At 38.5% G+C, this 25986-nt stretch overlaps 1 protein-coding gene across 1 annotated transcript in view; it reads right to left on the bottom strand.

Annotated features, from left to right (window-relative positions):
• LOC121893956 (MAM domain-containing glycosylphosphatidylinositol anchor protein 1) overlaps positions 1-25986 on the bottom strand; it is a 188789-nt gene that overhangs the window by 116055 nt on the left and 46748 nt on the right. The window contains exon 3 of the mRNA XM_042406220.1: positions 25185-25324. Coding sequence (XP_042262154.1) covers positions 25185-25324 — 140 coding nt within the window. The remainder of the gene's footprint in view (positions 1-25184; positions 25325-25986) is intronic.

Genomic DNA, 25986 nt, shown 5'->3' with positions numbered 1-25986 from the left:
TCTGCTTTTATCCTTTCTCTTGAAGGATTAAAAGATGGATAAAAATTTTACAAATTATGGACGTTTTGTTTGTTCTAGCTTTGGAAAGGAAGCATTCTGGAGTTATTCATAGGATTAGAGTTCAGGAATATTAAGATTAGACTGAAGTTTAGATGAATTCAAATGACAAGATTATGTGATAGGTGGGTTTGGGGGAGAAAAAAAAAATACTGTATTTCAGTGTGTTTGTGTATGTGCGTGTGTGTGTAATTTTTTTGAAACAGGCAATAGAATGAAAACAGAATGCTGTATTGCACTCAAAAGATTACAGTCAGTGGAGATGGAAGCAGCATATGAGCTTACAATAATGCTGCTGAGAGTAATGTTAGATAAGAAGATCCTGTGGTAAAATGCATGAGAAAAGTATGTAAGGAGACAAGAATGGTGGAAGGAGAGAGGAAAAACAGTGCAAGTTGGTGAGGAATACAGTAAATAAGAAGCGGGTATGTGTGTGAGGAAAAAAAAGAGAGCATGTGTAAGTGAGATTTTTTTTTTTTTTTTCCCTGCAAGTGAGAGTGAGTAAGAAAGAGAATGAGAGGGAATGATATATACAGTATCGCTGGCAGCTGTGTGATGGGGAGAGAAAAAGTGCATCACACTGGGACTTGCTACACTGGGGAGGCAGATGAAGCAAAATAGAGAGAGGTGATATTGCGAATAAAGGGGATATTGTGTGCGATGCAGATGACAGCCAGGCGGCAGAGGAGCCTTTATCTGCCTGTGACACCAGCAGCTTAAAACCATCACCTGCGCTCTCTTTCTCTGACTTCCTTCGCTCTCCCTCCACACCTCCTCCTTTTCTCTTCCTTCAATACTCGTGTGACGCTGCTCCTTTTTTTTCCCCTATTCAGGTCCCAATGGATTGGTCTGGATATGTTTTTCTCTCCCTCATCTTTTTTTTGTCTGGGCGTTTTTCTTTTACTTACTTACTTTATTACTTTACACAGTACAGCAAAGCCAAACACTCGCTTGTCATCAGATCTTGTGTCTAAATGCACTTCCATTTAAAAAAACATACACATTCCCCCAGACTTTCTCCCCACGCAGACACACACACGCGTGTGGGGAGATGAAGATGCATTTGTTGAGTCAGTGCCTTCTGTAATATTAGCTCTTACATTTGGTAAGAAGTGTAATGTGAAGAGAAGGTATGGGATCCCCTGGGATCCAGCTCAACATGAAATGCAGCAGGTTTTGTTCAATCTTTCTGTATTCAGCTGGGGAGCTGTATGCTGTTTAGGACACAGATGTTTCAACGGGAGAACAGAAACAGTGCAGGGAAAAGAAGAACAGCCTTGTCAAAATATTGTGGAAGGAAGTTAGGGACCACTTTGTGGTTGTATTTTTATGGGAGGGTAAGTGGATGGTGCAATTAGGCCCTATTCAAACTGTGGTTATTGAGGAATGCACTAAAAATACCGACCAGAAACCAAGCAGGCTTGTAAAATTTCCATTAGTGGTCACATGTTGTGTGATCATCACTCACAGTAATTCCCTTTTACACAACATTTGTTTCCAACCAATGCATTGCACTATCTGCACTAAGAGAACTATAAACAGTAATAACTTGTCCCTTGAATAATATCACACTGCCTCGTTACCACAGGAGAGAAGTCAGTAAAGTATAGATGGTTGAGTCTTACAGTCATGTTTGGTAAAACAGTCTAGAGTGTAGTACCCCCTATCATCTGTTATTCCATTCATTTTAAAATATATTTTGAGATTTGATGTTATTCAGTTGTCTTTGAAGTTTCAATGTTCAAACCCAGAAAGTAAAGTCAATATTATTGGGTGAAACACAAGTCTTCCCATTTAAGGCTTAAAGCTGAAATACGTAACTTTTTGCACATTGTCATCCTCTCCTGCAGAGTTCCCACTACAGCAAAGAGGTTTTGGATGAACGTCTACTTCTCTCATGAAATATTGAGTCAATACATTTTTTCAAGGACTCATTATGGTCTCAATTGCTAAATGAGGGCCCTCTAATAAGTGTGCTGGTGGTCATTTTTGGAAATAATTGCTCCATCAATAAGATATAAAGACAAATAGTAGCTTTGATGTCTGCCGTGTGGGCATTCATTGACAGCTGTGATTGACAGTTGGCTCACTTGCTGCTCTCCCTGGCTCTGGGACTCGTACTCGAGTCAGATTATTGTTACAATATTTCAGTAAGTTTAATGTTACTTGATAACGATACCTGCCATGTTAGTTAGCTAATGTTAGCACAAGTCTGCACTGCTCAGTTTTCCTGGTAAGTTAGAGTTAGCTTCAGTCTGAGGTAATGGGGCATGTTTCCAGACTCTTATTTGGAAGGTCCTGGCTCCAAATGGAAAAGATGGCACCGACCGTAAGCAGCAACAACAAACCAATGGGTGACGTCAAGCCTTGCTACATCCATCTTTTTATACAGTCTATGCATGTAAATCAAGATTAATTTAACATTAGCTCACAGAACGTTTCTCCAGCCACAGTAGATGCACTGTATTCCATGATATAGACACACCTCGGTGCGTGTTTGTTAGGTGCACACACCTTGCAAAATCCACTGCAATCCAATACAACAACCCTGCAACAAACCTAATTTTATGAAGCTTATAAAGTTCAGTTATGGACAAAATATTAGATACATTTTTCAATGCTCAGTCTCAAAAATGATGAGAGTTGAATCACCACCTCTCTGACACATTGTCAACAAAAACTGAACATTATGAGCTTGATAAAGGCGGGATTTATTGCAGAGGTGTTACATTGATATGCTTTTGATTTAGTCACATTCTAATAAATACCTAATAAACTGACGTCAGATCAGACCCTATCTTTAAATCAGTAGATCAAGTCTTGACTTGCAGAGAAAGAGAGAAGGACAGTAGATACCATTTATGCATGTTGAATATGGATCATGGACATATGGACAAAGGGAGAAGAGAAGAGAAGAGAAGAGAAGAGAAGAGAAGAGAAGAGAAGAGAAGAGAAGAGAAGAGAAGAGAAGAGAAGAGAAGGAGAGAAAGGTGTGTGCTTCTTAAGGTGGTGAGGGACAAGAAGACTAATGTGTGTCAACTATGCTGACAGGTCAGTGGCCTGCAGCTGTCTGTCTAAACATTGCTCTCCCTCCCTCTTGTGTGTGTGTGTGTGCGTGTGTGTGCAGGTGTGTAGTTACCTCCATCTCCTACCCCTCTTCTCATCTTTCTCTTTCTCTTTCTCTCTGTCTCTGTTTCTTGTCATTCTATCTCTAGTTGGGACTGTTGTTTACATCTTGTTCTCTGTGTTAATGTGTTATAAATATTCTCTGCAGCTGTCACAAATAATAAAAATAATACAGACAAACTGCTTTGATCTGATCCTGAATTATTAGGATGCAGCCTGCAAACTGGACAGGTCGCCTGTCGATCCCATCAGATACTCACATTTACATTTCTGCCTGAGCAATTAAGAGGCAATAATTCAGCAGCTTTGCAAATAATTGCACCACAGGAGACAATTTATTTCTACAGAAAATGTCCAATCAGAAGTACCAGGGTCAGGAAGCAAACCCAGAACTGACCACCACTACTCTCTGACCCTATGCATGTTGTACATCTGATTTCATGTTATATTCTGGACGCTGGCACTGTTCATATTCAATGTAATTCACCATCAAAATAAGCACAAAGCATGAGCACTGAATAAAATACTACTGTGAAAACTTAAAACCCTCCTTGTTTGACATCACGGCAAGCAATGCTTAGCTTGCAAAGCTGTTGCCTCTATATGCCACTGCTGCTTCCTGGGGTGTTACAAGTTTGAATCCTCAATATTCCCTTTCAGTAACTCACCAAGAGCTTGCCAGGCCTGCCTTTTACAATTTTTCCTTACTCTTTTCTTGATGTAGCGCCAGTGGAGTCGACGATACAGTGATTTATCCATCCAACTGGCTCACTTACCGTGAATAGGCTTAAGATGGTAATCCTGTTATCGGGGAATACTACTTGGCACAGATGCAGACCCAAACACACACACACACACACACAGGCACAGACAACCACAAACACACACATAAGCACACTGGATGCATCGTCTACGAGAGAGTGTGGGAAGAAATAATAAAAATGACAGTGACAAAAAGAGAAGCAGGTTGGTAATAGTAGCTTAAAATGATGAACAGACAATGAGCAGTAATTGTCCCCATTTAGCTTTACAAACAACGGCTAAATTGAATGACTTAAAGTGACAAGGTGTGGATGAAATACAGTACAAAGCTAAAACTAACTTCTGCGTCTATTGTAATTATCTGTCATCAGGAAAAGAGATGAAGGGATGGAATTAAGCAGGCAAGGGTAAAAAAGTAAATCGAAAGAGTGAGAGAGTACAGTAAATACAATTTCAAGCATCACCGAGTGCTACTCTACTGATTTATAGCATCAGGTGTAGGGATGTTGAGACAGAAAAGAGGGGAGAAAGAAATAGATGTAAAAGGAGAGAGGACAAGGCAGGGATGAAACAAGGACATAAAAAAGGGTCAATATGTAAAAATTTGGGAGTGTATAGAGAAATATGAGATGTTTATTCATAACGTGAGTTAAATGGCACTTACATTGCGGAATCTCCATTTATTAACGATTGCCGCAGTAACTGACAGGACTACGTTAACACATACTATGCAGGATTTGGCAGTAGCTAGAACAAAGCCGTGAATCAGATAAATAAAACAATATTTTCTGATTGTTTAATGTTCACTGCACGTCCTAAAGCACAAGCAAACACACCCACACCTCCGCACAACCCTGCAGGAAGGTGCCGCATTGCCGGATTTTGTGTGAATGCAGCCGTAGCGCACGCTTATCCTGTCCGCTTTGGCCTCTCTGCTCTGCATGTGTGTGTGTGGAGCTCAGCCCGGCCCTCGGTCAAACACACAGATAGCAGAGGAGCAGCACACAGCACACAGCAAAGGAGAGAGACAGAGAGGCAGGGGGAAACACTGAAGCAGCGATGTAACCTGGTCGCTACTATGAGTCCCAACCTCACACCCTGCATGCTGTTATTGGCTGGGGGCTACACACCAACTGCCCAAAGGTTGATGCCCAGAAACGTCCCAAACACAGCAAAATAATAGGAAAATAAGAAAATACAGGCAGAGGGCAGAGTCTCTGCAGATATGTACACCACCACACACTTGTGGGTCATAAGTGATGACTGAGAGGGATTATTTTTGTATGAGTCCATATATTGTTTTTTTTAGGAAAATCCTGCATAGTATGCCTTTAAGCAAACAGTGTAACTGGATTTTTGTCATTATGAACATTGATTTCACATCAATAAACACACAGCATAGCAATTAATGTATCTGTATCTTATGTATTTGAATAAAACTGTGCAACAGTTGCCATCAGTATGTTTTTTTTAATATATCAGTTTGAAACACCTTCCACCCTTTGGTGCAGAGATCACACAGCAAAAGGTTCAATAAAACTGACTCATTGATATTGAACACGCCATCCCTCTCTCTAACCTTGTCATACAATATGAATGCCTTCTGCTCTTTCTGCTGCTGTAATGTGAGACCAAGGCTGTGATGAAATTACAGGAAGCAGAGGAATCATCAGCATTTGCGATAATGTCAAGAACCTTGGAAAAAAAATATACAGCATGTATAAAATGGGCATTTATTGAAGTCATTGAGACTGGTGGTGGTGTTGCACACTTTGCTTGTAAACATAAATTATACACTAAAGCTCAATAAATTGTTGATAAATTTTGAGAAAATCAGCTCTTTCGCCTTTTCTTGTGTGAAAAAAGTATACAGTTCACATTTTGCAGACACTTGCTTAAACTGTGCTCGTCCATCAGATGGCTTGAGTTGGAGTGGAACAAACAGAGATAGACAGAAGCAGCAGACATAAGCAACTCACTCCGAACGGCAGCAGTGTCAGCCGCTACCTTACACGCTCCGCCCATGTTGGATGTGTTAGTTGTAATGAGCAATGCCTAATTAGCACAAGCATGGCATGGGATGGAGAAATCTGAGCTCTTGTTTTCTTATTGTGAGTGTGAGTGTGTGTGTGCGTGTAAAGCAGATGATGTCATTGCTGAGTGGCATCATGATGCCAGGTTGCTGAGAAATGAGATACATATCTAGCTAGCTAGCTAGCTAACTGCTATTCACTATAGAGTCTGCTTTTTCCCCACATTTTCATTTAATTTCGTGAGCACAGACATATAGACAATTATTTTTAGCCTTAGACAGAGGCTTGGCTGTGAAGTGTGTTACCACAGCAGCAGACACACCAGAGACACTCAAACATACAGACAAGGTATAGAGGAGCCCGGTACTGTACAGAGCTGTACCCCCAGACTCATCACCTGCAATATTACATTGCACTGTTTTTTGTTTTTGCTCCAAGATCTAATTTCATTTTGTCTTTCTTCTCTCATCTCTCTCTCTCTCTCTCTCTCTCTCTCTCTCTCTCTCTCTCTCTCTATCTATCTCTCTCTCACTGTCTCAAGTAGTCAAGAGGTGAGTCTCAATTCCCTTAAATTACATCCACGTTTCCCTAACTTGCATCCTTTCCTTGGGTCTTAGTCTCTCCCACCAAGGATGCATGGAGAGACACTAGGAAACCATACCAGGAGAGAAGAAATGAGGAAACATGTTTTTAGAGAAATGAGACGTCCTTTCCTCCGAAGCGTCATGTGAAGCAACATCCTTTTTCTGATGATGGTGGCAGCTGATCGCAGCTGGATCATCTGTCAGTCAGCTTTAACAGCTGTAGAGACTTTTGATGGAGTTTGTGTCTGCACACATGTGCGCTGTGCTAATACTAATAAAGGTGAACAGTTATCACTGCCAGAGCAGAGTAGCCTGTTACCTGTTTGACAAACACCTGAACACATGAATAAAAACCTGTATCTGTTTTTATACTGTGTACTGTGTCCTGCTCAGAGGCACATGAACCATTTCTACTAGCAGAATGTGTTTGTATTATTTATTCATTATTTGAATCTGTATTTATTGATATTCTGATCATGAATTAATAATTTAATAACCCATAATATGGTCAGAACACAACACAACTAAATTATCTATTAGGCTAAATGTTTCAGGGAAAATTGAAATCATGTGACTCATATCAAACCAGCTCAGGAATTTTCAGCCTCACGTTAGACTGAAAGGAAATTATAATGAATTATGTAAAACATTATTGTGTTTAAACTGTGTTTCTTGCTGACAGACAGACTCTCCTTCTCTCGACTTATTCATAATGAAAGTTAATGGGGTAAATAACAGATCATGAAAAGAAAAATCTTTTTAATAAATGAAGAAAATTGTTTATGGTTCTTTTGTTGATCAGATCGACAATTAACACAGATTTTTAACTAGATGGTGAATCAGAAAATAAATAAAATATAACTTGGGAGTGATACACTTTAGTTTAATCTGTAATCTGTCTCCACTCGTGTTGTGATGTATCAGAGCAGTGATCAACTGCAGCGTCCAATCAATAACTGATATCCAATAAAGGGGCATGTCGGCTGGGAAAAGTCTTCCATGAAGGCTGCTCTCATGTATCCTCGCTCTTTGCTCCTCAGAGATCCTTCCTCGCTCCTCAAAGCAGAAATAAGAGCTTTGAGACGGCCTTCATGATGGCGGACCAGAACAACTTCCAGTTCAAGCGAGGAGCAAGGAATGATCGAATAAGGGACTTGAGATGCACCTAGTGACACAGTTGCAAAGACCAGCCACACACACTCCCACAGACACATCTTAAGTAGTTTGGTCTCGTTGTGCCCCTAGTTTCTGTTTGAACTGAAGTGTGAAGTAAAGTGATACGCAGATGCGGCACATAAGCCTTCATCAAGTGTTGGATAAGTGATTGCAGTAGAAAATGGTTGATTGGCCTACTGAATTCATCCAAACACTTCTTCATGAAGCCTGAGGTGCAACAAAGCAGCGATTTGCTCTACTATAAGCCACATCATAGAAAGTGTCACCAGTTTTATATCAGTCTGTGTCACAATTTGCTTTGTTTGCATATACTAAATGATCTGTATGCAGCTTAATAACAGAATGGCCCCCGAAATGTTAAATGAACACCAAACAAATCTTTTTGTGTGTTGAACACCGAGTGCAAAAGATGCAGAATTGCCCAAAGATATGAAGCAGATGTTTCCTCTAAATGAATTGTTTCTATTGGAAACAAAAAATCCTGGAGGGTCCCCCATAGTTTTATTTCCATCAGTTCTTGAGTTTGGTAAACACTCTTGTTGTCAGACATGCAACAGTGAACACAATGAATGTGCCAGCTCATCCTCATGTCTTTCTCTTTTATTAGTGAGTCAGTATGTCCTTTACACAGTGCAGTACTCATCACCGGTATTCAGCCTTTTTCTCTTCCTGGAATATGCCTTACTATAAATGTTACAGATTTCTATGTCAACCAGATGCTTCTCAGTTTACCCCATCGCCACACACTGTATTCCTGTCCCATCTCCTTTATCATGTATGTCTTCCCTCTATTTTTATCCTCCCCATTGTTTCTCTTTCATTTTTGCTGCCATGTTTGATTTCTCATTGTTGAAAAATAGTTTAAGACAGACTCTCAGTGCCTTTGCTCCCCACCTATCCTGTGAACACCTTCTCTTTAACTTCTACCCATCTTGATATTCCTTCTCTACCTTTTTCTCTCCATCTCTCCGTCCAGTTAGGGGTCAAGCAGTGACCTTGTTTGTGTCTAAGTCATGTTCCCACTGAGTGCCTGTGTAGCCTCGTGCTGCCACCCGATCAGCCTTGCTTTCAGCCTCACTATCGATCGCCTTCCACTCACCCCTCAAGGACGGAAATCCAAACCCATATTCCAGACCGCAGCCCTCATCTCCCTCCTTCCATCGCCCCCTCCCCCCTCTTACTTCTTTCTTTTCTCTGCCTCTCCACTTTTTTCTTCTACAGTTCGCTCCACCTTTCCTCTCTTACAGAATTCAGCACCCCCACACACACACACACACACACACCAGTCTCAAGGTTGCAATGACCAGCAGACCCATGAATAAATAATAAGGAGGTAGGAATCACTTTCAGAAAAACCATTTACTCTTCTATTGTGTTCTTGAAGAAGCTGTGTGTGTGTGTGTGTGTGTGTGTGTGCCTATGTGTGTGTATGCGTAACAAGAAAAGCTTTGTGAGCGAGACTACAGTGCTTTGTTAACTAAAAGCCCCGCTGTCCCTGGAGTTAACTTCAGTGATGCAACAAGCACCTTCTAGGTGACCTCTAACACTAAGGTTTTTTCTTTGGTTGTGGGTACCTTTCGTTCTTTCTTTCATGCTTTCTTTCTTCTTTACAGGAAAAAAAAATATTACATATCACTTCCTCACTCTGTTGCCTTAAAACTGTCTTAAAACTGACTTATAATGCATCAAATTTCTTAAAATTGTCTAAGGTCATATTTGTTGTAAAGAGAGAAAAAAAATACCTCTTCATCTCCTTTATTCTGTTCTTTCCACCAAAATATGCACACACAATGTACTTTTCCCAAACAAAGCTGCTTTATCAGGTGAACTAACTGTTACTGATTTGATGTATGGTTTGTTGCAGTTGGTCTGAAGTGCAGAGAAGACAGAGGAAAGAGAAAGTCTGAAAGAAATAGAGAAAGAGGCAAGGGATGGAGACATTAGGGGAGCTGGAAAGAGACGGAATGAAGAAAAAAAGACCAGTTCGGAGGAGGAGAGAAATGAGACAAGGATAAAAGAAGAGCAGTGAAAACAAAGACTTGTGAAGAGGGAACGATTTGCCGTGAAGGATTGACAAAGAGATAGGCACAATATGAGGGAAAAAGGTTGAAACAAAAAGAGGAAGAAAGAAAGACATAGACAAAGAGAGGCAGACACAGAGAGAAATTATTAGATTTCTCTCTCCTCTGTATGGATCCGAGTGAGAGCTCCCTTTTCAATCCAATCTAGCTCAGGCAAAGGTAAACAATCAGTCTTGATAAAGGATTGGATAAATCCTCAATCAGAGTCATTCTCGGTAAAGCAGCTATTTATTGGGCTGCCCTCACATGGCTAAATTGGATCCTCATTCTGAGAGAGGTGAAGAGAGAAAGAGTGAAAGATGAGAAAGTCTACATCATCTCAGTCAGAGGAGGCACAGATTAAAGTTTTGCCAGCAATATGGTCCCCCCATTAAAAAATAATACACAATATAAAAGTCTTTGCTGGTAATACATCTAGACTGAAAATACAAAAAAATCCACTGCCAATCAGATCTCATGCATCATATTCCTATGATCTTAAATAGATACATCAAAATGTGGGACAGAAGCAACTTTATCCCAAAGCTAAAAAAACAGATGCAGATAAATGATTCTGAAATGCAATGAAACAGCTCATCCAATTAATAAAATATACAGCTCTAATGTTTTTAGACTCAGTTTGGTCTGCTCTACAGTGATGCTGTGTATCAATACGTATATTCAAATGTTGTCAGCCCAAATTTTGGAGTGTATTGTTTCTCTGAAGAGGGAGTACAGAGAACATTATGAGGACATTCACAAAATACATCCATAAATAAAGACAACCAAGCAGCCAGAAGACCTGAATGTCTTCAGTGTCTGCCAACACCTAGAGGCCACTGCAAACTTCTCAGTGGGCATGAAAAACAGAAGACATGGTTCACTTTGTTGGCTGTTCAACTGTTGTATTTCTTTTTTTTTTTTGTCTTCATGAGGTGAATCCATAAATACTCCAAAGAATGAAGATGAAAACTATCACAACTTACAAAATCATTGCTAGTATGACAGTAAGCATCATAGCTTTCTTAAGGTTTTGGCTAGAGTAATACTTTGCATTGATATTCCTGTGCTTTAAAAATACTGACAAATCTGCTTTGGGCAATATTTTTTTTTACAACATTGCCTTGGATATGCTGCTGGATATGATGCTAGAATGAGACCTTTTATGTGCACAATATATTTGTCTGATCATTGCTAATTGTAAAAATATCTTGAACCTTTGCCTCACTGCAGATTGAATATTATTGCATAGATGTAAATCAAATGCATACAACATACAATGCATTTGGTCAGCACAAGAAAACACCACACTACTCTGCCAAACACAAACGAACCGCCTTATTCTAAGTTATGAATATATGCTTTTGAGGCTTGAATTGCTGTAAGCTCCTCTAGGTCAATGTCATGGATTATTTTCATCCCCTGAGCTTTTCTGGTTAGGGTATTTTGTCTCTATTCTGAATGTGAAGCAAATAGCTGTAAAACACACACTAACAGAAGTAAAGCTTTCATTTTTGCTCAAAAAGACCAAAAATATGATACAAAAAAACAAACTCAGAAGCAGCAACTTTGTGCAATGACAGAACTGGGAATCCATGTGTGTAAAGAAGAGGAGGTATGGAAAGCTGTAAGGATGGATGAAGGAGAGCTGGGGTGACAGGGATCAGATTATCAATACTGCCAATGGAGCGCAGTGGAAACTCTGTAAGCCCAAAGGGACCCAGTGCAGAGTGCTGCAGTGTGCTACTCCAGCAGAACACACTGGGACAGAGGTCAGCACACTGGTTGTTTACCTCGTTTCTATTCTATGCTTTGAAGCTAAGAAGACATATGCTTATTATCTGATCTTTGTGATTTGGGATCATTTTTATTTACTTGTGTTTGGAAGATTTAGATAATTTGTGCCTTTTTATATTCATAGGGAAGCACCCTGCAATAGAGGGTGACAACAGAGATTGGAGACAGATGGAGGATGACGTGTGACAAAGGTCATGCAGTCAGACCCTTGTTGTTAGCACACATTAGCTTGTAAGACGTACAATCCTTTTATTAATTCTCTACTCTTCTCCTCTATAATGCTGATACATATGTGTTGTGTTGATTTTGGTAATTACGTTGCATAGTAATAGCGTGTGTAGTACAAGTTGAGATAAATGAACGTACACGCAAACCTACACAGACATGCAGACATGATTATCTTAAATTTGAATCGTTTTTTTTCCTCTTTATCACAATAAGCATTACCCTTTTTAGCTCTTATCTCTTATCGCTGTATCTTTCTTCATTCTTCTGGTGCCACCATAATCTTTTATCATTCGATTTCCCTTTTATTGTCCTTACACTGTTTCATCCTGTAATTATCTGATCTCTGTCTCTCCCTCTCTCTCTTCCTACATCAGTATATGTGTCTGTGCTTGTGTGTGTGTGTGTGTGTGTGTATGCAGCTGCCTTCTACTTGATGCTGATGATAGTGTTTGTGTTTCAAATTGGCACATATTGCCATCGATATGTGCTGCATTCAAAAAGAACATGACATATTACAAAATGCTACATGTTGTTTAAACCTATACTTACATACTGAATGTGCTGACACAGGTCAGTTGCTGTGGTGGGTATTATTTCCAGGGTGTTAAATCCTTACTAGCTTTTATATTTGATGTGTTGTGGATGTAAGAAACTAAACCTCAGGCTATTTAATAATTATGAATTCATACAATGAGTAAAAACATGAAGTGAGATGGAATTGATCAGAAACGAACATTTTTTGTCAGACAGTCACCATGGTTAGAGGTACTAATTATGTTGTTCAATAAAATGTGTTTGCATTATAGTGTTGGTTGTTTTCCTTACATCCATCACAGTTGACATTGGTCGAGGAATTATTTCTGTGGCAAAATTAATAACAGGAAAAAAAAGTTACAAAATTATCCTCACTCAAGGTCCACTTACTAGTTGTTTAACATGAAGCTCCCATCCACATTCCACTGTCTTTATCAGCAAATCAAAGTGGCTCAAGTGTCATCTGACATCATGACATAACCTGAGCCACTTCAATTTGCTGATGAAAAACCTTGAGATGCAGATAAAAGCTCAGGAAAAAAAGTAAGTGGTAGAATAAGAATAAACGTCCATGCTCTAATATATAAAATTGATTTATTTAATTTGAATTTGAAAATGTCTGTCTCACTTTTAGTGCACTCCTCTTGTACGTGATGATCATAATAAGCCATGAAATTCCTACAAAATCTACAACAAGATTGTCGTGTTGAAGATGTTCCCTTAATATGATCTGCTCTGAACCCTTTTAAGATCAGTCCATCTTGGTTTTCTTGAATTTTGATCAAATTAGATAAATATATCCTCCAGTTTTTAAAAAATTTTATTTATAGTGCAATACAAGTGACCAACATGAAGACACATATGACACAGCACAAGACAAGAGGGAGAACCAGACTCAAATAAACTGAAACAAAAGGAAAGAAAGCAGAACAGCAGCAACAAGAAGAAGAACAACAAAAAGCAAACAAACAAAAAAGAAGCATAATGTTTGGCTTAGATTTTCTTATTGTAGTACGCATGTGTGTAGGTAGGTGTGTGTGTGTGTGTGTGTGTGTGTGTGTGTGTGTTTATATGGGTGGGTGGGTTTTCTGTGTGAAAGATATAGAGGGGAGAGTGAGCAAAAGGAGACAGTATTAACCAAAGGACGAAAGAAAGAGAAAAAGAAAACAAAATGCTCTGGGAGGGCATCTCTGGTTAGGCTCTGAGGACAGAGAGGCGCCAGGGTGGATCTGGGGCGGGTCAGGTCAGGACAGAATTTTATATATTTATTATTTTATCTTTATTTTCCTTTCCCTTTTTTTCCTTATTTTTTTGTTTTTGTCCTTTTTTTATTCTTAATTTTTAGCTCTTTCTCTTTCTCCTATTCCTTGCTTTCTTTGCTCTCTCCTGCTTTAGGCCGCCATCAGGCCCATAGGAGGTGGCTGGCCTGTTAAAGGTCAGATTCCCTTTAAAACAGCTCCTGTCCCAACAAGAGGGGTCTGTTTCACTGGGTCTGAGTAGCAGCTTTCTATTTGGAGAGGGGCTTAGCGGGGATCAGGTCCTCTATTTCCAAGCTGTCCCAAACTAATCCAGCCCCCAAGCCCCCACAGTCACCCAGTCCAAGGTGGTCCCATCATTCAGATATGGATGGGATGAAGGGATGAATAAAACATAACAGAATAAAACATAACAAAAAGTAGATAAATTAGTATGCAAGCATGTTAATAAAAATAAATTAAATAATAATGATAAATTAAAAAATGTAAAAAATAACAGCAAGAAAGTGAGAACAGAAAGAAAAGAGAACATGTAGGTGAAAAGAGTGGGTTGTTGGGTGAGGAGATTCAGTGTAATTGTTAACTGTATGTCTGTGTATGCTCTGAACATGAAAATGCTTGTGAATTGTAGAAATGAAAAAAGTTCAATTCAGTAACTGAACTGAACTTCAGAGACTGAAATTAATCTTGTCACCAAATACTAAATTGTTCTTAATTCTTAGAGTGATATCAAAATGAATATTAATATCCATATTAGTAATAATAATAACCATCAAATTTTAATATAGTACTGATAAATGACACTGTCATCATCATCATCCTATTAATATGTATAATAATAATGACAACAATGACAATAATAATAACAATAATCATCCTAATGATAATCTCAGTAATCAACATCATAATCATCATTCTATAAACATGTGTAGTAATATTAATAATAATATAATCATAATATTAATATACAACATCATGCTTCTCCTGATGTCAATAATGGCCTGTGTAATAGATTTCATGATAACTAATTCTATGATAATAATGATAATGACAATAATAACAATAATATAATTGTGACAGACAATACATATGTATATATAAATAAACAAACAACAATCTTGCTTCACTCTCCCAGTTTCAAACCATTAACATCTCAGCACTAGATAAAATAATTTCTCAAATGAAATCCTTTACCTGTGGTATAGATGTTATCCCAACCAAATTTTTTTGTAGAGATATTGCCCTCTGTTTGTCTTTTTTTTCCCCTTTAATTATTAATAGTTATCTAACTTCTGGTAATTTTCCCATTTGTTTTAAACATGAAATCATTCAACTATTACTGATAAAGCTTAATTTGGATCCCCTATTACTCAATAATTACAGACCAATCTCTAAATTATCATTTTTATCTAAGGTGCTTGAGAAAGTCATTTCAACTCAATTAATATCCTTTAGGAATAGTAATGATTTTTGATAGTTTCCAGTCAGGTTTTAGAGCTCACCATAGCACAGAGACAGCCCCAATGAAGGTTTCTAATGATCTACTTCTAACAGCCAATATAGATGACTTCACAGTCCTGGTGCTTTTAGATTTGAGCACTGCCTTTGACACAATCAATCACTTCTTTCTGCTGTACCATCTAGAAACCTGGGTTGGTCTTAAGGGAACTGCTCTACATCCACTATGTTCATACCTCTTCAATAGAATCCTCTCATAGCTTGGACCACTGCTGTTTTCAATATACATGCTTCCTCTCAGCCAGATCATTCAGAACCATGGTATCTCCCTTATGCAGATGACATGCAGTTATACGTCCCTCTTCAAACCAACAACCCGGTAGCCTTGATAATCTGTTTGCCTGCCTCAGTGATGTTAAATGTTGATTGTCCAAAAACTTTTTAAAATTCAATGATGATAAGTTTAAGGTCATATTCATTGGTCCCACAAAGTTTACCAGCCTGCTTCACAGTAAACTTGGTTCCCTGACCAAAAACATTAAGCAATCTGCTAGAAATCTTGGAGTTATTAAGGTCATATATGCATTTATTTTCTTCCGCCTCAACTACTGCAATGAACTTTATGCCAGCATCAGAGTTGGTGGTTGGCATTAGAGTGGTCAGAGCTTCCTTCAGCAACTCCAACTGGTACAGAGAGCTGAAGTCTGGATTTTAAGTGGCACTAAGAGTCATGAACATATTACTCCAGTAATTTCCAACTTAAACTGGCTGTCTGTTACATTCCACATTAATTTTAAAATTATATTATCACTTTTAAATCATGAAATGGCCTTGCTCCAAATTACATCAAAGACTTATTAACCCACTATGTGTCTGGGTGCTAACTTAGATTGGTGGATGGGGCTCTGCTGGTTATTCCCAGGTCTCAGCTAGTGAATAAAGGTGAGTGAGCCTTTGTTGTTTGAGCTCCTGAACTGTGGAACAGTCTGCCTATTGAGATCAGACAGGCAACATCTTTAGTGCCTTTTAAATCTCTTCTTCTATCTTTTATTCTTTTCATCGGAAAGCTTTTATGAATGCTTGATATGTTGTTATGTTTTATTATCACACTTTTGCCAGTCTATATTTTTGTGTAACTTCATTTTACTCCCCTTTGTTTTATGATCCCTGTTTGCTTTTCTTTTGTTTTCAGTTGCTGTTTTTTAATTCTGTTTTCTGTTAAGCACTTTGTAACTTTGTTAAGCAAAGTGCTATATAAATACAATTTAGTTTATATATATATATATATATATATATATATATATATATATATATATATATAAACTGAAAAATTACTTGCTATATTTTTTTAATGTCTGATTTAATTTGTAGGTATTGGAGAAAGTTTTCCCCTCCAAACCCATACCTCTGGATCAGGACTTTACATGACATAAATGAGTTGTCTTGAAATAGATGGTAGAGATGTGTGATTCCTTTTTGTTCCCATGTGTTGACGTGAACGGGAGATTTTTTTAGCTGAAAGTCCAGGTTGTGCTGGAGAGGGGTGTACATGCAAGGAGTCAATTGTGATTTGCTAATTTCGAGTGTTTTCCATCAGGTTGTCGGAGTTGAGGAAATTAGTGGGTTTTTGAAGCTATTGTGATGTTTGAGCTAATGAAGAGTAAATCAGACATTGTTATGTTGCTGTATTATGCTTGTTCTGATTGAATCCAAGATATATGAGCCGGGTTAGAGTGGATCCATTTAATGATATAATGTTGTTTGCCAGATAGTAGTGCTTCCTCTCAGCCAGATCAGAGTGGAAGGTTAGACCATCACATTAGATCATTGCTGATTTTTTCTAATAGTGGGGTAAAATTGAGCTGAGTTAACTGAGTTAAGATGTATAATATTACCAAAAGGATGAAAGATGAAAATGAAAGATGAAGGAATGTTTTACATCTTGGGTTGCAGGATTCCAGGAGTTCACTGAGATAGGAAGAATAGTTGATTTGGACCAGTATATGGTGTAGTCTGAGATTTGTGAGAAGTTGTCAATGAGAATTACTTCCTGCAGTGAGTTTTGGATCTTGAGGACAGAATAAGATATCATCACCTCAGACGCTTGAGAAAATTCTGGGTGTCCCCTCTAATACTGAGGAATTTTGACTCCTGCACCATTGAGAGCGTCCTGGTGGGGAACATCATTAACTGGTACGGAAACAGCACCAAACAGGACCGCAAGGCCCTGCAAAGAGTGGTTCTTCGGATGAAAATAAAATAGGTGGTGCTTTACCTTGCCTAAAGGATATTTACACCAGGCACTGCAAGAATAATGCTAGGAGAATCATTAAGGATCCCAACGGCCCTTTCTCCTGGCTGCTGTTGGGAAGGTGGCAACAGATACATCAGGCCAGCACTGAGAGACTCAGGAAGAACTTCTACCCTCAGGCCACTAGGATCCTAAATGAGGTCATTGCCTAAGACAGCACCACCCACCCATCCCCTCCAATCATACACATATATTTATTACTGCTCCTATTCTATTTAAACTCTTTTTAATGCACAAATTGAAAGAACTGACAGGATTACATTTCACTGTGATTGTAGCTTATATGATTATATGTGACAAATAAACTTGATTGATTGATGAGGATAGAGTGGGCAATCTGGTGCCCATGTGCAGTGTGAACCTTTGTGATGTGATCTCATTAGTGGTGACAGTGGCCGTGGGTGTATTATATAGTATTTCTATCCAGTGAATGAAACCAAGCTTTTGTAAAACAGTGAAAGGGAAAATCCAGTTTACTCTATCAAATGCTTTCTCTGCATCTAGTGAAACTACAACTGTCTTTGCTTTGTTGCATTGTGAAATGTTGATTAAATTTAAGTCTTCTGATATTGTTAGTGGAATGTAGTCCCTTGATTAAGCCGGTTTGGTCATTATGGATTAAGGATGGAAGTATTGTTTCTAACTGGGATGCTAGTGCCTTGGAAATGATTTTAATGTCTGTGTTGACTAACGATATGGGGCAGTAACTAGAGAGAGGAGTTGGATCCTTTTTAATTTAAAGATTTTTATAGCAGCATCTGGGGTTGGGGGGGTTGACCTTTGTCTTTCATTTCAGCTACCATTTTAAAGAAAAGCAGGTTCAGTGTCTGCAAGGAGTGTTTAAGGAGTTTAGCAGGAAATCCATCTGGTCCAGGCCTCATTCACTAATATCTTCCAAAGTTTTTTCTTAAATCTGTTCTTAAGAAAGGTCCTCAGAAAAGTCTACGTCAGGTTCATTACGTGTTCTTAAACCGCATAATTGTTGGCACATATGTTCTTGTAATGATGAATCCCATTGAAAGTTGGGATGCATTGAAAGTGTATGCCAGGTGATCCTAATTAGCATAGGTAAATGCCCCAGTAATCCCCATAAAAGGGCATGAGACTGCAGAGCCGCTTGCACACACAGAAACCACGCACAGAAGTTGAAGAGAGGAGTCAAGAAAGAGGGTGGAGCACTGGACTCCAAAGGTAAAGAACCCTCAGTAGTTCTGAAGTGGAGGAACTGCTGCAGGAAGTGAACACCAAATGAGTGGATATAACATAACAGAAAAAAGTATGCATGGGATGCTATTACTCATTCAGTGAACACTGTATCCGGAGATGGGCACACAGCTGATGAAGTAAAAAAAAATGGCTTGATCTCAAATCTGAGGCCAAAAAAACAGTAATCTGAGCTAGACCAGTGCATAGGGGCCATTACTAGAGAGACAGCACTGTCAGGTGTGCCATCAGATGAGCATTTGTACACAGATCTGTCAGTGGTTTCATCTCCTAGGCCATCTCCTATCTCGGTTTTTCAGAATTAATACAATTTGATGGTACATTTTATGTAAAAGCTGTAGCTGTAAAACCCTGAAACATGTGACACATTTAACATGTAAACACATGTGTGTAAAACCTAAAGGCAGGTGATTATTTCTGTGAAGAAGTGTTCTGTTCTTCAACAAGGGTTCAGTTTGTATTCAAAATTTAAACATTTGCTTTTGCAGTATAGACCAAAATTGCATAATTGAAACCACCAAAAATGGGTCAAAGGTCAATCAGGACAATCTCTGAGACACAAATTAATACAAATAATAATATAAATAAAGATATTCACTGAAATCTAATTGATTTTTTAAAGTGATATTTTTCTTTCTTGAGATTAATTGTAAGCTATAAATAATCACACAATAAAAGTTAAATTAATTTTAAAGCTTTTATTTACAAACGAACAATTAATTGCTGTCGAACTTGGACAGCAAGTCTATTGTCCCAGGAGTTGATGAGGACACACATCTTCTTGTTGTTTGAAAAGACCAAAATACTTTGTCAAATAATGAAAATAATTATTACAAATATTATAAATTATACAAATATTATTGTAATTTAAATCCCATAATATTTTATAACTATATAACTGAAGAAAATGCAGTAACCAATTATTCATCATTCAACATGTCAGCACTCAAATGTGCGTAAGTGTGCTCTTGACTGTGCGTAGATTCTGTTCAAAGAACAAATCCCAAATGAAACATTGGTAGTGTCAGAATCTTTGTGAAAACGGTGTAACTGGGTTTTAAGAAGAACTTTCTTCTTAGGAATGGTTGGTGAATGAGGCCCATTGTGTAGTTCAGAAAGTGTTAATGGAGCATCTAAAATGTCTGCTTGATCTGTGGATATTTGTGGTAATAGCAGATGAAACCAGTAAATAGTTGTTGGGTTGGGGTTATTTTCAGGGGAGTATAGATTGCTATAAAAAGTTCAGAAAGTATCATTTGAGAGATTTGAGAGAAATTTGCTTTATTTATTATTATATTCGTATTTCTTGTATTTCAGCTGTTCTGAGAAATTCAGAGTTTTTTTGGCAGTATACTATTTAAAATTGAAATTGAAATTCGAGGGTTTGTAATAGTTATGTTATGTATTTTATTTTGTTTCTTTCTTTGTAGTTTCTTTGTAGTTTTTGTTCTTGTTTTGTCTTATGAGAGAAGTATGAAATAATTTTCCCACTAATTACCGCCTTACCTGTTTCTCATGGTAGTGTTATTATAGGTATTTGGAGAGTCATTCATTTCCAAAAAGGATACCCACTCCTCCCTGATTAAGATGTCAAACTAAGGATATTTAAGTAGTGAAGTATTAAAGCACCAGGGATGTAGCAGATGATTCACTCTTCAGGGTGAGTGTTACAGGTGAATGATCACTAATTGTGATTGAGCTGATTTTGGTGCCTAGGATATTTGGAGTGATAGAATTTCTAGATAGGAAAAAGTCTATATGTAAAAATGACTAGTGTTGGGGGAAAAAGTAGGAATATTTACTTGTAGTTAAGTTTTAAGCCTCCAGCTATCACCAAGGCTAAGGTCATCCATGTACTTTTTTATTGCTTATAATTTATTGTTGAGGACTGAGAAATTCTTGAATTGCCTGACTGTGATAATCTGTCTATTGATGCACTGAGTACAGTGTTGAAATCACCTCCAATTATGGTTATTGAGTTAGAGGTGTGGTTGGTTATTTGTGAGAAAAATGTGTGATAGAATGAAGGGTCATCATTGTTGGGGCCATACAGGTTTGTTGTAATTGTAAATGGTTTGTTGTTGATTGAGGCACCAATTATAACATATCTTCCTTCTGGGTCTAATATTGAGTTATTGTGAGTAAAGTGCATTCTTTTAGGGATCAGAACGGAGACACCTCTCTGTTTATTATTGTAGGTAGCTGAATATACTAGATTGTATGTGAGCCTGTTAGAATATGTTGTTCTGAATTATTTAGGTGAGTTTCTTAGGCATATGTCTTTTTTCAATTTGAGTAGATGATTTATGATTTTTATTCTTTTTGCCTGTGAGCAAATGCCACAAACATTCCATGAAATAGAAGTTATGGGTTGCATAGAAAAGAGAAAAAGGACAAAAAGAATGACATTAGTGACTCCATGAGATATGTAGGGTTGACATGCAGTGTGTGTACACAGTGAGTATATGAGTTATGTGTTTGCATGCATATGTATGTAAATATGGTATGTACCTGGATGGGTAGTACAAGACAAAGAGATTCAGAAAACAGAACAAAGACAGATAAAGAGACATGAGACAAGGAAACAAAATATACAACAATAACTCACAGACACACCAGCAAATTGCGTGTGGCTTTGACAAGTGTCTGTGCTTGGGTTTGGAGGGTTCTAATGGAGCTCTTTAGTAGGACTTTTGGTGTTGAAGGAGGATTCATTGAAGAGTCTTTCATGTTATACTGCTTAGAATAATCATGGTGTGGTTGTAGAGTTGCAGTACAGCTGTCAATATATTTAGAGTTTGTCCACCACTATGTGTGCTCTTATATTTTTCATTTGGTATTCTTTCATGATGGGGCACAGGATTTTTCTCTGTTTGTTTATTTCTCGGGGAAAATGATCATTGATGCAAAATTTTGTTTGGTCTTCCTTTTTATTCTTTGAGTTCTTTGTATTTGTAGTATTCCAGTTTTACAATGATGGGTCAGAAGTCTTTATTGGTGCGGTTACTGAGTCTGTAAACGTGACTGTTGTTTGCAGTATCTGAGGAAATTTTGAGCTGGAAGTGCATGAAGGTTTTGAGCAGAGTTTCTGGCTTGTCATATGTGTTGTTTTGCCAGAAAATATCAGGGTGTCGTGCATACTCCATGTTGACATGGAAATTTGCCTGTAAGCACTCTGGACTCTCAGGAAACGAAACACACAAACACACACAGAACACTTTTGACAAGAATTGAAGTATAATTATAAAATGCAATGTACATTACATTTGAGAGAGCATTACCTGAGATTACCTTCTCTCTCTAGTTATATGCAGTCTAATGGGGGTTAATGTATAATTATGTATATAGTCATGTAGTCTTTACAGTAAAGAAATAGAACCAGAATTAAGAATGATAAACCCAAAATGTATTAATTGTTAGTCCACTTTTACAGTGTCTGAATGTCCAGCATGATTTCCTTAATGTGTTTATTTTCGTTTGTCAGAATGTCCATTTGTTTGGTGAGGATTTCCACCGTGGTTTGGAGGGAGTTGTTTTCTCTTTGGATGTGTTCAATCTGGTTGTGAGCAAAATCTAAGCTAGATTGCATGTCTTTTATTTGGGAGTGAAGTGTAATGAGCAGGTCAAATTTTTGGTTAATGGATTGTAAAACACTGCCCTCAGTTTCAGACGTGAGCAGATCGTCTGTGACTGTGGCAGAGTCTGTTTTTTTCCTTTTGGCTGGGTTTGTTTTGTCGTCTGAGGGGTTGGCTGGAGTGGCTATGGAGGTATCTGGCATGTTGCACTGTAGGTAGTGGTGATCGATAAAGTTTTCCAGGTCCATTATATGATCCACTCTCTCGATGAACAGGTGCGGGTATGTGACGATAACAGTTTGAGTGATTTTGGTTAATGTATGTCCGTGATTTCGGTCTTTGCAATTCTGTTTGTTGTGCTGACAGTAGCCGATGCAGTTAGCAGTAGTAGGTCTCCACGATGAATCTCGCCTCTGTGTGCAACTCTCGTGATCATCATATCATCACCTTATATGCACCTCACACCCTCAGTTCAATATTTTTCTTACATTGTGATCCAATTTTGAGTTCAGCCTTACAAACATGTCTTGCTCTTCAAGATGACATTTTGGTGATTTAATCAAGATATGTGCTCTCTACCTCAGTTTTTTCTGTGCAAGGACATTAGGCTGTGAAAATGTTTTCACAGTCGCAACTCCTTGCCGTAGTCAGTTATCTGTTTCTTTGTCTCTGCCTGCCTTTGTTTGTTAGCTTTTATCTACATACACACTCACACACCAATGCCTCTTCGCCAGAGGCAGTGTAGCTTTTCTGCACATACAATATATATTTTACATTCTGACAATGTGACCAATGCGATCATTATTCAAAATACACTACCACCTCCGACCCAGAGAACAAGCAATCACTGACGCAATTTCCTGCGTCTTTGAACTGCTCCAGGGGAATGAACTTGTGTAGTATGTGTTTTTCAGAGTGCATTTTTGTAATGATTATCATTCCAACGCTATGGAGAATAAAAGTTTTATTAAAAGTTGGTCTGTATTTGTTTTTAGGCACACAGGCCGTAAATGTCGTGTTCATGTGTTTGTGCGGGGGAGAGGGATAGAGACAGAGAGGGATGGATGGATCAAATGAGAGAGAAATGACAGTATAGGCAGGTTAGGTCAACAGTTCAGTGCGTAATCAGATATTGCAGCTACATACAAATGATTCGTTTGCATCTACAGAGTCACACAAACAGGCTGCCTCTTCAAACACACACACACACACGCACACATAGTCGATAGACACATAAACACATACAGAAGAAATCAAGGGCTAGACACACAGGCACTGTTTTATTCATGTTGATGTGATGCTAGTGGACATGCACCCGCAAGGAACACTGCTTTTCTCACCTCACACACCCACACAAATACACACAAAACACACAACCCCTCTGCAGTCCCCTCAGTTCATTTTACATCTAGCTCCATAATCTCACACACAGACACACACACACACACACACACACACACACACACACACACACACACACACACACACACACACACACACACATACACACACACACACAGACCCTGGTCCAAAATATTTTGCTGGAGTTCAACCCAGGAAACCAGATGTGTCCAGTGTTGGCTGAGTCTCTCTCTCCCTCTGTGTGTGTTTGTTTCAGTGTTTTTTCTATTGCCTGTGTGTGTTTGTGTGTGTTTTCAGGCAAGTGTGTGTGTGTTTATATGCTCACATGTATATAGAATGTGTCTTTATGAAAGAATAAAGGCAACGCTCTTTTTTAACCCATTTAACTCTAATCTCTACCCAGGCTGCACTCTGCATCTGCGCCCCAATAAATCTGTTTAACTGTTGTGTAATAGTATTTGTTCCTCTACACTTATTTCCAACTTAGCTAAAAAGGAAAAAAAGGGAAATTCAGTGGAGTGGTGAAGTGGAATAGAATCTCATACTGTGATTTATAATATTGTATATATTTATTTTATCACTTAATAAAACATAAAAGGCACCTGGGCACTTGCTGTTTAATCAGTCATATTCTCTAAATCTTGAACTACTGCCCTTATTCCTAAAAATAATTTGTATACTGTTAAACCAAACATACTGAATGTGTAACTAATGAGACAGAGGACTCAGGCTAGAGCCAACTGACATCAGTGTCCACTTAATAACCCTGAAGCAGGGCACTGTTTTAGTGCCACTGTAAGGCAAGGAGAAGAGGAGATTGTGTGACGCAACACAAATAGAAGCACATTGACACTATAAACATGACTAATGACTCATGGACATATCATATTATTTATGCTAGCCAGGGCAGGGCATGTTTTGTAACTGATGTTAATCATAGAATATGTGCACATCCCCTGCGGTCTTTTCTGTCGTCGGCGTGATTTGACCAAACATGCATTTGTGAAAACAGAACCACCAGGTAAATAAAGTTAAATTCTGCCAGATTTAAGAAGGTGTTCATGCATTATAACAACATCAAAAGCCTGATAAGACCTTGGGCTTTGCTATGACTGTGTTACAAAAATAACACTAACGTGAAGACGGAGATATTAGCTTATATATTAGACCCCACACTGAAAATCTGCAAATCTGGAATTTTGTGAAGATGGAAGCGGGCATGAGGGAGCAACTCTGATCAAGACTCCCTGATTACACTGTTCTCACAAAAAGCACTCAACTTTGATTGGCTGGAGGATGGTTATAATTTTCAGATAACCTCACAGCTCTTATGTCTTATATTAAGTTATATTTGGACAAACCATTGCACTATAATTTCATCATCAAAGGTATATAATCATATCTACGTGTGTATAACTTGATCAGTCACTTGAAATCCATCCATCAGTCTACCACATCCAAACCTTAACAATGTCTTTATTCATCAGTTGCCATGTTGATCAAATGAACACTGATATGACAGAGTGTAGGCTGTTTGATTGCTGCTGGTTGTGTTCAGAACCACTAGAAACACTTTTGTCCCGGTGTCCTTGAACAAAACCCACCTACCACACATGCTCAGCAGGTGGTGAAAGAGCTTACCTGTGGTCTTGGGTGTCCTTTAACGATACACTGAAGCACTAGGGTGTCTCCTTCTTTGATGGTGTAGATTCTCTCGCTGATGTTATCATCCTTGACGTTACATGCTGCGCCTGAGTGCACGATCTGGGCGTTGGCTGGAGCTGTGAGTGAACGCATGGACACACATGCACAGAGAGACAGGCATGTACCCATGCAGACATACACGTATACACACAGACACACACAAACACAGGGAGAGAAACCACATTACATATTCAATAACATCTCTGCAGCAGAAAAAAAAGGTCATTCTCTTTTGACTGCATTTGTAACACTAGTATTAGTATCGATGACTCAGATAAATAAATATATCGCGTTACTCTTACATCTGCATGAACAAAGCATTTTACAAAAATGCTGGAGTGTTAGGTGTGTCAGTGTTTGGAAAGAGCTGCAGACATTTATTGGAAAACTGAAACTCTGATTTCCATTAGAGGGTCAAAAGGCTGATTCTTTACTCTGGGAGGCTTTGTCTTATACAGACTGAGTAATGTCAAGAATCTTACAAGTCCATTGCATTTCACACTGTGCGAGATGGGTCTAATGAAGTCTTGACTGCAATCTGTGTCAGAGGCCCCCTTAACACCTTGCAATAAAATTTGTTCTGGGTGATTGGACTGCAATCAGATAGTGCTTGACCACATGAAAGTCCAGGTATAAATGCACCCAAGATGAATTGAGGACAGATTGTGATCCGATTGGGCAAACCACCTTTGGAGGTGGTCAGGGACGCATTGTGACCACATTGAACACAAGTGTAAAT

The sequence above is a fragment of the Thunnus maccoyii genome, chromosome 1 (assembly GCF_910596095.1).
Source record: "Thunnus maccoyii chromosome 1, fThuMac1.1, whole genome shotgun sequence".
Lineage (NCBI taxonomy): Eukaryota > Metazoa > Chordata > Actinopteri > Scombriformes > Scombridae > Thunnus > Thunnus maccoyii.
This window is presented reverse-complemented; position numbering and strand designations above follow the sequence as displayed.